The 14731-nt window shown below is 38.5% G+C and overlaps 2 protein-coding genes across 2 annotated transcripts; one reads left to right on the top strand and one right to left on the bottom strand.

The window, feature by feature from the left end:
* Positions 1-629: 629 nt before the first annotated feature.
* Positions 630-4169, top strand: LOC110904050 (phosphoglucan phosphatase LSF1, chloroplastic). Its single transcript, XM_022149858.2, has 10 exons — positions 630-1124; positions 1215-1321; positions 1437-1893; positions 1988-2059; positions 2173-2294; positions 2379-2594; positions 2679-2784; positions 2933-3042; positions 3154-3298; positions 3612-4169. The coding sequence occupies exons 1-10, from the start codon at positions 789-791 to the stop codon at positions 3729-3731; spliced, it is 1791 nt and encodes a 596-aa protein (XP_022005550.1). The 5' UTR covers positions 630-788; the 3' UTR covers positions 3732-4169.
* LOC110904051 lies at positions 4156-7713 on the bottom strand. The gene is made up of 14 exons (XM_022149859.2): positions 7497-7713; positions 7241-7385; positions 6197-6264; positions 6055-6108; positions 5902-5985; positions 5741-5826; positions 5584-5664; positions 5359-5489; positions 5194-5235; positions 5043-5119; positions 4872-4962; positions 4713-4794; positions 4571-4643; positions 4156-4504 (listed from the first exon to the last, which is right to left on the bottom strand). The coding sequence occupies exons 1-14, from the start codon at positions 7589-7591 to the stop codon at positions 4336-4338; spliced, it is 1278 nt and encodes a 425-aa protein (XP_022005551.1). The 5' UTR covers positions 7592-7713; the 3' UTR covers positions 4156-4335.
* Between the last annotated feature and the right edge of the window lie 7018 nt (positions 7714-14731).

The following is a 14731-nucleotide window of genomic DNA, read 5'->3' as shown; positions in this document are numbered from 1 at the left end:
ACAGTGTTCTTTGGATCCTATTCGGAGCTAGGTGGTGTATCTGTATCCTATCTCGGGTTAGGTTTGCCCTATCGCTTGTTTGTGTGGTAATTTCTGTATCACAAACGGGCTTTAGATCTATCCTGTATTTTATCATTTTATTTGAACCGGTGATTTGGGGTTATACTCCTATCACCCTGACCACCCGAAACAAATTGCACCAAGTAAGACTTAAACTCATAACCTTCACATCTCAATGGGATGCCTCATCCCAATCCAGCTGATAAGGGAGTCATTTGGCATTATAAATAACTAGCTGATTTTTTTTATAAATGACTTTATTTATGATAAATACATATAACTAGTTTGTTAAAAAAAATAAATACAAAAAGCGGTGATAATGGGTGAAAATTTAAGTATCGGTGACGATGGATCGGAAACAAATAAAGAACTCAAAAAGCATTTCTAAAAGATAGATCAAAAAGTATTTTTAAAAGATAGATATTTACCCAATCTCCATTGGAGAATGGAGATGATCCAGATACTTCATGTTATCGAGCGGCAACATACAGAAAAGGTTGAGCAAAACACGTGGAAAGTAGGCCCACCACACTAACATGTTGAAAGGTCAAACGTTGACCGACTATGTATGTGGCTTCTCTTTCCCGAATTATCCAACTACATTACGTTACACCTGCACCGATACCACTCTGCTCCAATCTCAATACACACATTCACCCTATTAATCAATCCTCTTATTATAATTCATTAAACCCATTACGAAATTCATCACTTACGATCGATCTCTCATGTCTCTGCTTCAAGTCTCCAACATTTTCTGCCAATCTTCATGTTCCAGAAGCTTGTTCTTGGTTCAAAGATCGGTTAACGGTCCAATGTGCTCATCGTTTTGGGGGAAAGAGGTCTGTGTGATCAATGAGGGATCGACTGATGGAAAATTAGGGAGAATACCAAGAGTTGGGTCAGGAGGAAGAGGATATAGGGTTGTAGCGATGTCTGCCTCGACGAATCCGAGGTTTAAGATGAATTTGAATGAGTATATGGTTACGTTAGAGAAACCGTTAGGGATTCGGTTTGCGTTGTCGTTAGATGGCAAGATATTGGTTCATTCCATGAAGAAAGGGGTCGGTATTTGTTCCGTTTTAATAATCCAAACCATGAAGAAATGGCGTTTTTTACTGCATTTTTATAATCTTGTTGCAACTCTTGTGTAGGGAAATGCCGAGAAATCCAGAATAATTATGGTTGGTGACACTTTGAAGAAAGCAAGTGCATCTTCTGGTGGTAGTTTGATTGAGATTAAAGACTTTAGTGATGCAGAGTAGGTCTTATATTCAACTTAAGATCACATGCTAGACGATTACATGTGATATGAATCATATGATCACTATGATATATCCAGATGTGATTTTTTAATACAATGTTGGTGTTTGCAGGAAGATGATGTTAGAGAAATCCGGGCTTTGTAGTCTTGTTCTCGAAAGACCTTTTTCCCCTTTTCCAATTCAACAACTGCATCACAAAAGTGATCTTGATATCCAGTTTAATCGTGGTCGGGTTCCTATTGCCACTTGGAACAAATCGATACTGACGTCAAGTTTGCAAGCGTCTTCTGAGGGCAATGGGAATCCGGGGTTTATTGTGTTTACTCCGAGATTTTCGACCCCCAAAGGTTGGAATCTTTTGATTAATCAAAACGGACAACCTCGCGGCAGGATACAGAAGAACATTCCTGATGAACCGTTTACTCAACTTGTCACCATTTTCTCTGATCAAGAATCTGGAGATGATTGGTCGCATGGAAGCTTCCCGCTTGAGGAGTATTTAAAAGCACTAGATCGATCTAGAGGAGAACTTTATTATGATCATGCTCTTGGCATGCGTTATAGCAAGGTGAGATATCCGGATTATTTTTTTTAGTGCATATTATTTTAAACAGTTTATTATGACGCATAATGCTAATTGATATGCACTTGGTATCGTACAGATAACAGATCAAATGTATGTAGGGTCATGCATACAAACTGAAGAAGATATAGAAACTTTGGCTAATGTTGCAGTAAGCGCTACCAAACTTTTTAAAATCCCTTTATTTTATTTTTATTCGTTTTATCGTGATATTTGTTCTTATCTCTTATCAAATACCAACAAAAATGGTGAATTTTTCCACAGGGAGTCACTGCTATACTAAATTTCCAAGGTGGAAATGAAGCAGAAAATTGGGAAATCGATTCGAAATCAATTAACGAGTCATGCCAACATAATAACATCCTTATGATTAACTATCCAATAAGGTAATTGAAAGTTTTCCTTGAGGGAAATTTTGTTGCACGCGTTATCTGCATGCTAACTGCTTTAAAAATATATTCTTTTTGCAGGGAAAGAGACTCATTTGACTTGAGGAGCAAGCTTCCGTTTTGTGTCGGTCTTCTATTACGATTGCTGAAAAAGAACCATTGTGTATACGTTACTTGCACCACAGGCTTTGACCGGTCTCCCACCTGCGTGATTGCATACCTCCATTGGATGACAGATACTTCACTTCACGCAGCCTACAACTACGTATCTGGATTGCACACATGTCGCCCTGACAGGTTCGTAGTTCATAACCTTGCACATGATGTGATCAGAAGTAGTAAATAGTGTTGAGTTATGTACTTATCTAATGTTCAATACAGACCGGCTATTGCTTGGGCAACATGGGATCTCATAGCAATGGTGGAAAACGGAAAACATGATGGACCTGCAACTCATTCTGTGACGTTTGTATGGAATGGACATGAGGTTCTTAACGACTTTCCCTTTTTCCTACACATTTAAAGATCATTCGACAGTTATGGGTTGATGGTATCTTTCAGTTACACTCTGTACCATCTTCCGGAAATTTTGTCATGTTATGATATTCTTTTTGCTCGTACATCTTGCATGACAGGGAGAGAATGTAGAATTGATTGGAGATTTTAGTAATTGGAAAGAACCAATTAAAGCAACCCACAAAGGCGGCCCAAGATATGAAGCCGAGGTTCGACTTGCACAAGGGAAGTAAGTTACTTGCATCTCAAGTCATTAAGCATACAATAGATCATAGATTATTATTATATATTGAATCTTAGTTGTTGGCCCTTCTGACATTTTGTCACTTTCCGTCTTCAGGTATTACTACAAGTTCATAGTGAACGGGGATTGGAGGCACTCGACATCTTCACCCACTGAAAGGGACGACAGGGGAAACCTTAACAACATTCTTGAGGTTGGTGGAATTGCAAATGTCCGGCCTTCTATTCCGCAACCGAAAAAGGTATATATTAATATTTTAGAATATTCAAAAAAGCAGGAACCATGTATATTGTATATATAGATTATTGATGTCAACCAGCTGGGGTAGCCCAGTTGGCCACCGACACCCTCCTCTTAACTAGAGGTACCGGGTTCGAAACTTGGGGCGAACAAAGTACCCTCAAGGCGTCGGCTCGGCATGGGTATTTACTGCCAGGCTCAGGCTTGTCGGGTGGTGGCCTGGGAGGGGTTATCCCCTCCGCGGTCAGGGGTACCGTGCATTACCCTTTAGATTATTGATGTCAATCTTCTCATGCACGTTATATATGTTTTAGGATGCAAATATTGTGAAGGTGATTGAGAGGCCGTTGACAGAAAACGAGAGGTTTATGTTAGCTAAAGCAGCTCGATGTATTGCATTCTCTGTCTGTCCCATAAGACTGGCTCCTAAATAGTCTTACATCTACCATACCATACCATACAATTGCTTTGAAACAAATATTGGTCAAAGTCAACTGAATTTGCTTGTTGAGTCACCAACTCACCCTATACGAGTCATTATTAACTCGGTGTCCCACTGATGAAGAAGACTACTGCAAATCATCAAAAAATAGTGTTTTCTTCAAGCTCAAGAATGTTCATGATAATGGTATCTTTGGCATCTGCTGGTTCAGATGATTTACGTATGAATGCCAACATTCCCACTGGTTGACTGGTATTCTCTCTATTTCGTTTATTTGCTAATGATAATATACATTGATACATACATATATACTTGTCATACATAGAAAACATTATTACTAGACCAAGTTAGCTTGGGTCTGCCTTTGTTCTAGTTCATAGTGCTGGCTGCAATCTAATTCAACTCATTGTGTAAAATATTTTTTAGTTTATCCTTCGTTATTATGGCGCTACTGATTCTCCATGATGAGTTAAGCCTTACATTTCTTTTTTAAAGTAGAAAAAGTTAAGTTGGCAATTGGCAACTAGGCCTCGGCAAATGGCAACGAGTACAGCACTGGGATTACTCCCCCCTAAACAAACGCAAATAATAAAAGATCATAAGATTCTACCCAAGGGTCTGAGTTCCTTCGGAACTCCATCAAAGTTGCCAGAATCTACATTGGATTGCAGCAATGTCCTGGACCCAGTTTTCCAGTGAATCCCCTCCGCTAGATGCTCCTTGTTCGGTGTCAGCATTACAAAATTCGGATCGGCCCTCTGATAACTGCAATTAAATCGTACTGTTATAATTAATCCGTCCACCACGATAGTCCTAAAAATGAACACGAACCTTGCTTCTCTAACATTGTCAACACAAACACTAAATCCATACGATGTTTTTCCAACCGTCCGATCTCTTATAGCTGCCAAAATCAAAAGCAATTGTGTATCATATCCACATTATCATGATACATTATTATGTTCTTGATTACCTGACATGCTAAAAGTGAACGAAGGTTTCCACCATGACTTGAAGGCTAAACAGAACGATGAACCTAGGGGCCCCGCTTTTGCCTAAAGAAAAAAAAAACAAAATTTCTATATGGCCCACATGTATATAAGCAAATAATAGAAAAAAGACAAAGACTTGCCTTGACCAAGATGTTCTTATTGGCCTGCCAAGATGCAGCAACACGAAAGGTTGAATCGTGAATGTTGTTTGATGTCTTTTCATCATCAATTCTGTCGAAAGATTTAAGGACTTAGATCCCTTATTTGAAAAATAAGCAGATAGATTTTCACATCTCACCCCCAAAGTTTACCTTGTTTGCAACTCAAACCCAAAGTCTATATAGTTTGTGATTCCAACAACTTCATTATCTTCAAGAGGATTCTTCACCTACACAATTGCAATAAACAGCTTATATCAGCTTCAACTTACAGACAGAAGACAGATGCGCACACACATATTACCCTTCTTTGGACCACCACATGTTGATAAAAGGAGGCTATGAACTGCACAATGAATATTATAAAGAAAATTTAGTCTTGAGTGCTTAAGAAGAAATAAATTTAGTAAAAGCATATGATGAAACAAATCAACAATGACAAGGTAAGAAACATTAGCCAGTGGCAAACCTGTGAATTTTGTGCAAGTTCAAGACCAAAATTGAATGACGGGCTCAACGGGCTGCCGGTTCCAAGCCCATAGCCTATGGCGTAACTCCAATTTTTTAAATTTCTATATCTTGCATCTTCCTTCTTTTCAACTTTCAACCAACAACAATGGGAATTTGTCAAGCTATAAATCTATCAATAAGCACGTAAAAGGTAAACGGGTTTTTCTTTGAAGAAGAAACTTACATTTAGGGTCGAACTGCACACCAACAGTTAACCTTCCTATCTTGCTGACCAACCATGCAGATTTAGGAAATTCATCTCTCACTCCAATTAAAAAAATAACATTATAAAAAAAATGGCCCAAAAAATCCGCAAATGAAAACTGACAGAACCTATGTACATGAATATGGCATAAGTGTGGCTCCAAGTGATATATTGGATGACCCGTATCTCAAACCAATGATACCATAATCTTCTGAAGACGATCTGCACGATCATTATCAAGATTAAGAAAGTTGAATAAGGTAATATGTTTGATTTTTGTGACAAAGATGAATAAACCTCTTCTTTTGAAGCACGGGAACAATACCAAATGCTCCCAGCCCGTATTTTGGATAGTATGCACATGCTCTCATGAGTAAAATCCTGAAAATAAACAAATAAACATTCGTAAAAATAGAATATTTTTAGGGAAAGTAAAAAGTTGCTACTTACGGATCAGAACTGGATACAAATAGGTCAGCAAAGGTGTGAGGATCATCAATATCACTGTGAGAACCATAGGAGATTTAAGTCAAACACAATGTCAAGATATATAAATTGAGAAACATATTGAGATAACTAACTCCTTGAATACCTTTGCAAGCGAAATAATGCATTGCCAATAATTGTCTCTTTGGCATCTGAGTCAAGTGGACCTGAAACCTGAATGGAGGCTAAGAAAAATCTTTATTATCATTTCTATAGAAGTAGAGGGGGCAATCTTGACCCAAACTCTTCCAAATGGGTTAGTTTGGGTTGCTTTTAAAATTATATGGGTTGGTTTGGGCAAGATATTTTAACTAAATGGGTCACAATGAGTCACTTGAAATTTTATCTGGTTATTTTCGGGTCAAAGCGGGTCGACAACATTAAAGAAATGGGTCGATGTGGGTTCAGTTCAAATTGAGTTTCGGGCCGAGACGGGTTTCGGCACGACGCAGGTTTTGGATCGGAACGGGGTCGGTTCGGGTCGGGTTTCGGGCCGACACGAGTTTCTGCACGGGACGGGTTTCGGATCGCAACAGGTTTTGGGCCGACACGAGTTTCCGCACGACGTGAGTTTCAGGTCGGGACGAGTTTCGTACCGTTTCGATGCGTACCGTTTCGATCTGTACCGTTTCTACCAGTACCGTTTCGACCCGTACCGTTTCGACCAGTACCGTTTCGAATCGAACCGTTTCGACGCGAACTGTTTCGACCCGTACCGTTTCTATAATAGAACTTAACTTGACCGCAACTGCGCAACATGAAACTTAAATGTGGGAGCTAAGAAAAATTCTTCATTCTTATTTTCTATATAACTCAATTCGACTCCCAATCATAACACAGATCGAAACAAATAAATTGGTCATAAGATTGTCCCGCGTAGATTAGTCACTTTAGTATCCAAAAAATGCAAACTTTACACATTTGATGGCAAAAATGCAAACTTTACTTGGCAAACTAATATATGTTAAAAAACCGAAGCTTTTCACCATATCCAACCAACCCTATAGACTATAATCTGATACAGAAAAATCTAAAAACTATATGCTAAATTGCCTAATTTGGGATGAGAAACCATGAGAATAATGCTGCAAATTGAGCAACTAAAAGTTTAAATGCATGATATTAACAAAAGCAGTGGTTTAAAGGATACAGTAGCAGTTAGATCCACATGAGGATCATCAGTGGGCTTAAGCAAAAGTTTAGTACTAAAATGTTTTGCAACTTCAAAATAATCATCAAAAAGGCATCTTAAAGCGAGCTTCCCAAATAAAAGGTTATAAGGCGACTCTAACATCCTGCATCACATCCAAATGAGATGATTAGAATCAATTTGAACTCAAAATACTAAAATAATAATAATTCTAATGAATTATATAAAAAATCATATGGGGAAATGTGGATAGAACCTGGTGCGAGCAGCAAGCGGTGGAAAGTCGAAGAGCGGCGGGACCAACACCATAGGCGGTGGTGGTTCTTTGCTCCATGACCAGAAGTTACCCATGTCTGTGATAGTCAGTCTCAGTACAGTAGATTTGTCTAGGGTTTAAGAAATTTGGAAGTTTTGGGGACGATGATAGAATTAGAACCTAGGCGTGACTTGCTCAAAAAATCCGGTTAAAAGTAATAAACAAGTGAAGAGTTTAAATTCAATCAAAATTCAAAAAAAACATTAAAGAGTTTTTACGTTGAGCTTAGGGTGTAAGGGGCACTCACCTAAGAGGTGAGTCTTCTCTCTTACGCCCAACCAATCAACTAGTGTCACGTCAACTCCCCTCTTAAACTTCCCTAACACCCCATTTTGATGGCGGCACTCCCCTCTTAGGGGAGTTGGGTTTTTTTTTTTTTTTTTTTTTTTTTTTTTTTTTTTTTGTAAAATTATGCATATTTATAAATTAAAAAAATATTAATAAAAATAAAAATTAAATAAAAGACATTTCATTAAATTAAAAAAAAATACATTCAAACTAGAAAAATAAAAATTACATTCAAACTAGAAAAATAAAAATTACATTCAAACTAGAAAAATAAAAATTACATTCAAACTAGAAAAATATAAAAACAAACTACTCGTCGTCCGAATCAACTTCAAGGTGAGGCAGATTTAAACTTCCGAGATGCTCAACGAGATCGTGTTTTAGTCTCCAATGCGTGTCTTCGTCAATGAGCTCCGTATAAGTTGTATCATCGAAGACGGGTTCGACTGGAGGATCTTGAATATGTACCGGTGCTATCGCCCTTCCGTCGTCTTTTATAATCATGTTATGTAAAATAAGGCACGTATACACGATGGACCTTATCTTTCTCACCGTTTTCGAACGCATTGGACGATTTAGTATTCCCCACTTCGCCTTTAACACACCAAACGCCCGTTCCACATCTTTTCTTGCGGCCTCGTGTTGCCTCTTGAACTTTTTTTCATTCGGGTCGTGAGGATATGGAAAAGACTTCACAAACACGGACCAGGTAGGGTAGATCCCATCAGTAAGATAATACCCGCGTTTGTATAAGTGGTTGTTCACTTGAAATGGACAATTTGGCGCCGTTCCGTTTCGTTGAGCAAGAAATAATGGAGATTGTTGCAGCACGTTGATGTCGTTTTGTGAACCCGCCGGGCCACAAAAAGCATGCCAAATCCACAAATCTTGAGACGCCACCGCTTCTAACATAACCGTCGGGTATTGATGATCGCCTCTCATGTATTGTCCACGCAATTCTGTGGGGCACATTCTCGAGACGAAGTGTGTACAATCCAGACTACCCAACATACCAGGTAGGTGATGCCTCTCCTCATGAGCCTGATACAATAGCGCAACGTCGTGGCTCGTTGGTCTACGTAGGAATTCACCGGCATACCTTTTACAAACCGTCTCGCAGAAATATTCAAGGCACTCACGAGAGGTCCTTTCAGACATATTTAAATACTCGTCCCCCTCGTCTGGTGGGTTACCGGTTGCAAGTTGTTTAATCGCCGAAGTAACCTTTTGCAACGGCGTGAAACTTTTCTTCATTCTCCCGTCTAAGACTCTTTAAACCACTCGTCATACGCTTCCACGTCACTAACAATTTTTAGGAACAAAGACTTGGACATACGAAATCTGTGACGAAAAGTATCGTCATTAAATTTTGGATTTTCAACAAAATAATCGGCCATGAGTGTCTCATGGCCTCCCTCACGATCTCGACGGACAACTTTTTTTTTTACTAGACGATGCCGTGTCTAGTAGCTCCGCTTATTGGATGAGATTTTGGAAGAAAATTAAGCTACCGTCGCTTGACGATGCATCTCCATCGTCGGGAAAGTCGGGTAGGGTAGAAAGAAACGGAAGCTTGGAATCCATTTTTGTGTTGTATTTGAAAGATTTGAGAGTTTGAGAGTGGTGGTGTGAGTTTGAGAGTGGTGGGTGTGGTAAAAAAATTGATTTAGGTTGGTTTAGATTTATATTATTTAAAAAAGTTGATTTTTTTTTTATATAAAATTGACCGTTGAACAACGGTCCATTGTCGAACATCGTGCCAAACCAAGCGGTGACTCCACACCGATCCCCATCACCGATTCAAGTCCCCGCTTTGATGGCGGCGGTGTTCCCGATCGGTGACTAGGGTCACCGATTACCTCCCCGAGTGGCGCCCCGTGCACCCTTAGGCAATGGTAAAGAGAGGGTTTATCATTACACCACCTTTTCTTTTCTTTTTGTGGTGTCTAGTGTTTACCTAATCGTATTTATAGGGTTCTTATAAAATTAGTATATCGGATCTATTAATATTTAAAAAATATTGGGGTTTGGTAACTCCGACCCGCTCTATGTGGATCCGCCCTTGACAGAGCCACATACTTGATGATGGAGTCGCCCAACACCATTTAGTTTTGCGTATTATATGTATCTTATAATAAAAAAATATTGAGTGAAACCATTGCTTTTTTAAAATCCTATTGTTTTTTTCTCTATAAAAGGTTTTCATAATAAACAATTTTATAGTTTAAAAATTAAGCTTAGTTAGTTAGCTTTTAAATAGTAAACTTTAAATCATTAAAAGGCTCATGTTTTTCTAACTTTTTTTTTATAAATAATGGATTTTAATAATTTTAGCTATTAGTTGTTGGCCGACAATAGTCCAAACTTTAAAAATAACAAGTGGTGGTTTCACATTTTCACATATTGTAAACCAATGGACATTTGCTTATAGAAAAGGAGAATATGACAAAAAGAAATTAAGGTTCTATTAGTAAAGGTCCATTGATTTACAATATATGAAAATGTGAGACCACCACTAGTTATTTTTAAAGTTGGGACCGTTGCCGACCAACGCAGGGGCAGATATATATATAGGACCAAGGGGTTGTCACACCCCAACCGATGGCGGAAACATCGGGATGAGACGAAGTGTGTAGATTGCTCAAAACGTCATAACACTATGTGACAATAATTAATTTAAATTCAAATTTCATTTCAAAACTAAATGTCATACATAATTCAAAAGGAAATAACAACTTTGTTTCATAACATAACATAACAAACAAAATGATAGATTAATCTAGGTGTGTATCTAGTCCACCCTAAACTTGTTTCATGAATCATCCATACTTCAATAATCAACCTGCAACATGTATTAAAATAGAGTTTCAATGCAAAAGCAAAGAGCGAGTATACAAGTTTGTTTACATAGCATAATAGAATAAAAACTCATATCCAACATGAACATAACAAAATAGTTTCAACGTGCTAGTTTACGTAGTCCAAGTGATAGCCCAAGTTTCCCAATGCGTTTAAAGTACCTAACCCAAAGTTTAACGGGAGGTTGTTATGTCTCCTCCTAACAATACCCCAAAGACTAACGGGGAGGTGCATTACTCCTATAGCGCTACTATTGTTAAGGCGGAACTACACACAAGAATTAAACGTTCACATTGCACAAAAAGTCTCAAGATTCACAAGTTTCATGTTTCATGTTTGAATGGATAGAGTAAGTTTCAAATAAGTTTCAAGTGTCGTGTGCGTTTAATATAGAATACATGTTGCACCCAAAGTGTTAAACGTAGAAATGGGTTCGAGTATACTCACGGTTTACAAGTGGTGACTTGAAGTTCCGAGAGCAAGTTTGTAGATGAGTTAGTTTGGAGCACCTTGTCCTTCTACACAAGGAAACGTAGGTGTGTGAGTTTGGCGTATACGGAAGATTATAGATTCGGAGTTTCTAAAATATAAAGAAAGTAACATAGGTGAAAATAATCATCTTGTACACATAACTCTTGTTCTTGACACTATTGAAACTCAAAAGAGTTGGTATGATTTCATGGATTCTAAGATCCATTAGAGTCGTAACAAGGGCATGGTCATAGATGATGTAACGTCCACTTAACAAATAACTATTAAGTCATCATCAAGTCTTAGTTACTTAGATGTATACGTATAGAATAACTTAGATATTATATAGTTGTACAAGTCTTAAGATTCAAGCATGAGGTAGGAGGTTAATGTCTCCATTTAGGTACCTCTTTGTGTCATAGAATACATACATGAGGTAGGAAGAACAAGCTTCCATTTAGGCACCTCTATTGTTCACCACTACACTTGTTGTTATAAACAACAAGGAGGGTCATGAACATACAAGTATTAAGGTATTATCAACAACTAATCTATGGTAAAACATCAAGTAATGAGTGGATTCTTATGAAGGATAGCCCAAGCTAATCCAACCATCACACATTCAACAAGTTTCACATTTGAACATTACTTGTGGGTAAAACCCTAATTAAAACAGAAGGTTTATGAGGTTTTAACCTCTGATTTAGATGTCTCAACCATGTTTTTAAGCTTAACCAACCATAAGAGGGGTTGTAAGCATTAGGACATTGGTTTGAGATGTGTTTCACACAAGTTAGATGAAGTTTGCATAAGTTTGAAACAAAACAGAAAGTTTTAGTCCATTTTAGGGCAAATCCAAGCATGATTCTTCCAAGGAAAAACCAAGGATTCGAACCCAAGGACATAACAAAGCATTAGGAAGAAGAACCAAGTGATTTGGTTGAGAAATGAGCAAGTTACACTCACTTTAGTAAAGCTTCACGAATCTGTCCAAAACTCAGATTCTCAGCTGATTAGAGAGCAATTTAGTGAAGATTTAGGAGTTGTGAAAGTGTAAATAGGGTTGGAGAAGGTGGGTATTTATAATGGAAGAGTTAGAAGGTGATTGGAGGTGATTAGAGGTGGATTAAAGGTGATTGGGTGAGGTTGGAGAGTTGGATTTCGTGCAAAATTTGAAAGAAAACACAAGTTTGCCGAAACAAGGCGCTCGCGTAGCGCTAGCAACCAGGCTATACCCGTCGCGCTACGCTAGCACATGGATTATGAAATTAAGTTTGAAAAATGACAATTTGGCCCCTGTAGTTCATAGTTTAGGGTTTTTAAGAGTTTTAGGGGATGTTCTTGTCATATAAGCATTGTTTAAGGGCAAGACAAGTATGATTATCATAAACCAAGTATAATTGAGTGCATGAATGTCAAAATTAAGTATCGTTCTCGTTCAAAACACGTTCAATGCATAAGTTTAGTTTAATTACAAGTTTCGCACATAGTTTTCAAGAATCATGATTAAACATAGATTGATTCACCAAATCGAACATACGAGTATACATAGAATGCGTTTAACATAGATGTAACAAAATATAAGCTTCATTAATGATCCAAGTCTCGATTTGATAATGATTACAAAGAAAGAAACGATTACAAGAATACAAAGTTTCCAAAAATTAGAATTACGAATCAAACTTTCTATAAATGGAAAGTACAAAATAGCCGGGCGTTACAGTCTCCCCTCCTTTAGGAAATTTCGTCCCGAAATTTAGGAAGACGTAGGGAAAAGATGAGGATACTTTGACTTCATATCCTTTTTGAGTTCCCATGTAAATTCAGCGCCACGTTTTCCTTCCCATCTAACTTTGACGATAGGAATCTTGCTGCGCCTTAATAGCTTGACTTCTTGCTCAACGATTTCCACTGGTTTTTCCACAAAATGCATAGTATCGTTGATTTGAAGATCTTCGAGAGGAACTTGAAGTCCTTCATCAGCGAGACATTTCTTTAGGTTCGAGACGTGGAACGTTGGATGAACGTTGCTGAGCTCTTGGGGTAAGTCGAGTCGATAAGCCACCTTACCAATCCTTTCGAGTATCTTGAAAGGGCCGACATAACGAGTGGCAAGTTTTCCCTTTTTACCAAAACGAACCACTCCTTTCCAAGGAGATACTTTGAGTAGGACATGGTCCCCAACGTTGAACTCCATTGGTTTTCGTCCCTTGTCAGCATAGCTCTTTTGACGATTTCGAGCCTTGAGTAGATTGTCACGGATTTGGAGAATCTTATCCGTTGCCTCTTGTATGATCTCAGGGCCAGAAAAATGCTTATCACCAATCTCGTCCCAGCTTAAAGGAGATCGGCATTTGCGACCATACAATGCCTCGAAAGGAGCCATTTGAATACTAGAGTGGTAGCTATTGTTGTACGAGAACTCGATCAAAGGTAAATGCACATCCCAACTACCACCAAAGTCGATGACACAAGAACGGAGCATGTCCTCTAGGGTTTGGATAGTACGTTCAGTCTGTCCATCCGTTTGAGGATGAACGGCCGTACTGAGATTTAAATGAGTACCCATAGCGGACTGAAAAGTTTGCCAGAGACGCGAAGTGAATCGACCATCACGATCAGAAATGATGTCGAGAGGAACACCATGATGGCGTATGACTTCATTGGTATAGATACGAGCAAGTCGTTCAACCTTGAAATCCTCACGAATGGGAATGAATTGTGCGGACTTGGTCAAACGATCAATGACCACCCAAATACTATCGTAACCAGCAGGTGTACGAGGAAGTTTAGTTATGAAGTCCATCGCAATGCTATCCCATTTCCAAACAGGGATTTCAGGTTGTTCGAGTAGACCAGAAGGTCGTTGATGCTCGGCTTTGACTTTCGAACAGGTAAGACACTTGGAAACGTACACAGCAATGTCTCTCTTCATACCAGGCCACCAATAGGATGTACGTAGATTATGGTACATGTGACAACCCGAGTTTCCAAGGTTTCTACTCAACTTAATACTCGTTCACAAAGCATTGGTTATATACGTGACGTGCATTATAAGTGTCTATGTGTTATGTATGTGTATTGTATTAAAAAGTGATTGTGGGCTGATTACTTGGACCTTGTTACTTAACTCATGGGCTGGCTAGGGATATCATCCACACGTACACACACTTTATGCATTATAGTAGTAGTTGGGCCATCATTCACAAAAATAGTGGTTGGGCCGAGTAGAAGTCCAAGTGGGCGATTGTTTTGATTAGGGGGCCGGTTACCATACATTATATTCACGCACAAAAGGATTACATGACTTGTTAGTATACATAAACTAAAAACCCTAAACTCTCTAATAGTTGTGCGACGGCAGTGAACAAACCCCCTTCGAAACATCACCCTTTTGGATCAAGCTTGTGGTTAGTATATTGTACTCGCAATGAATCTTGTTCATTTAATCTTGTTTATATGTATGCCTGATTGACATGGGGTGTTTATACGTGATATATGACAATCATATTAAGGTTAATAATCATGATAAATGTGTATGTGCCGATCAATAAGGT

Source organism: Helianthus annuus, chromosome 14 (genome assembly GCF_002127325.2).
Source record: "Helianthus annuus cultivar XRQ/B chromosome 14, HanXRQr2.0-SUNRISE, whole genome shotgun sequence".
NCBI classification, from domain to species: domain Eukaryota; kingdom Viridiplantae; phylum Streptophyta; class Magnoliopsida; order Asterales; family Asteraceae; genus Helianthus; species Helianthus annuus.
Note: the sequence above shows the minus strand (reverse complement) of the source record. Positions and strands in the feature narration are given on the sequence as shown.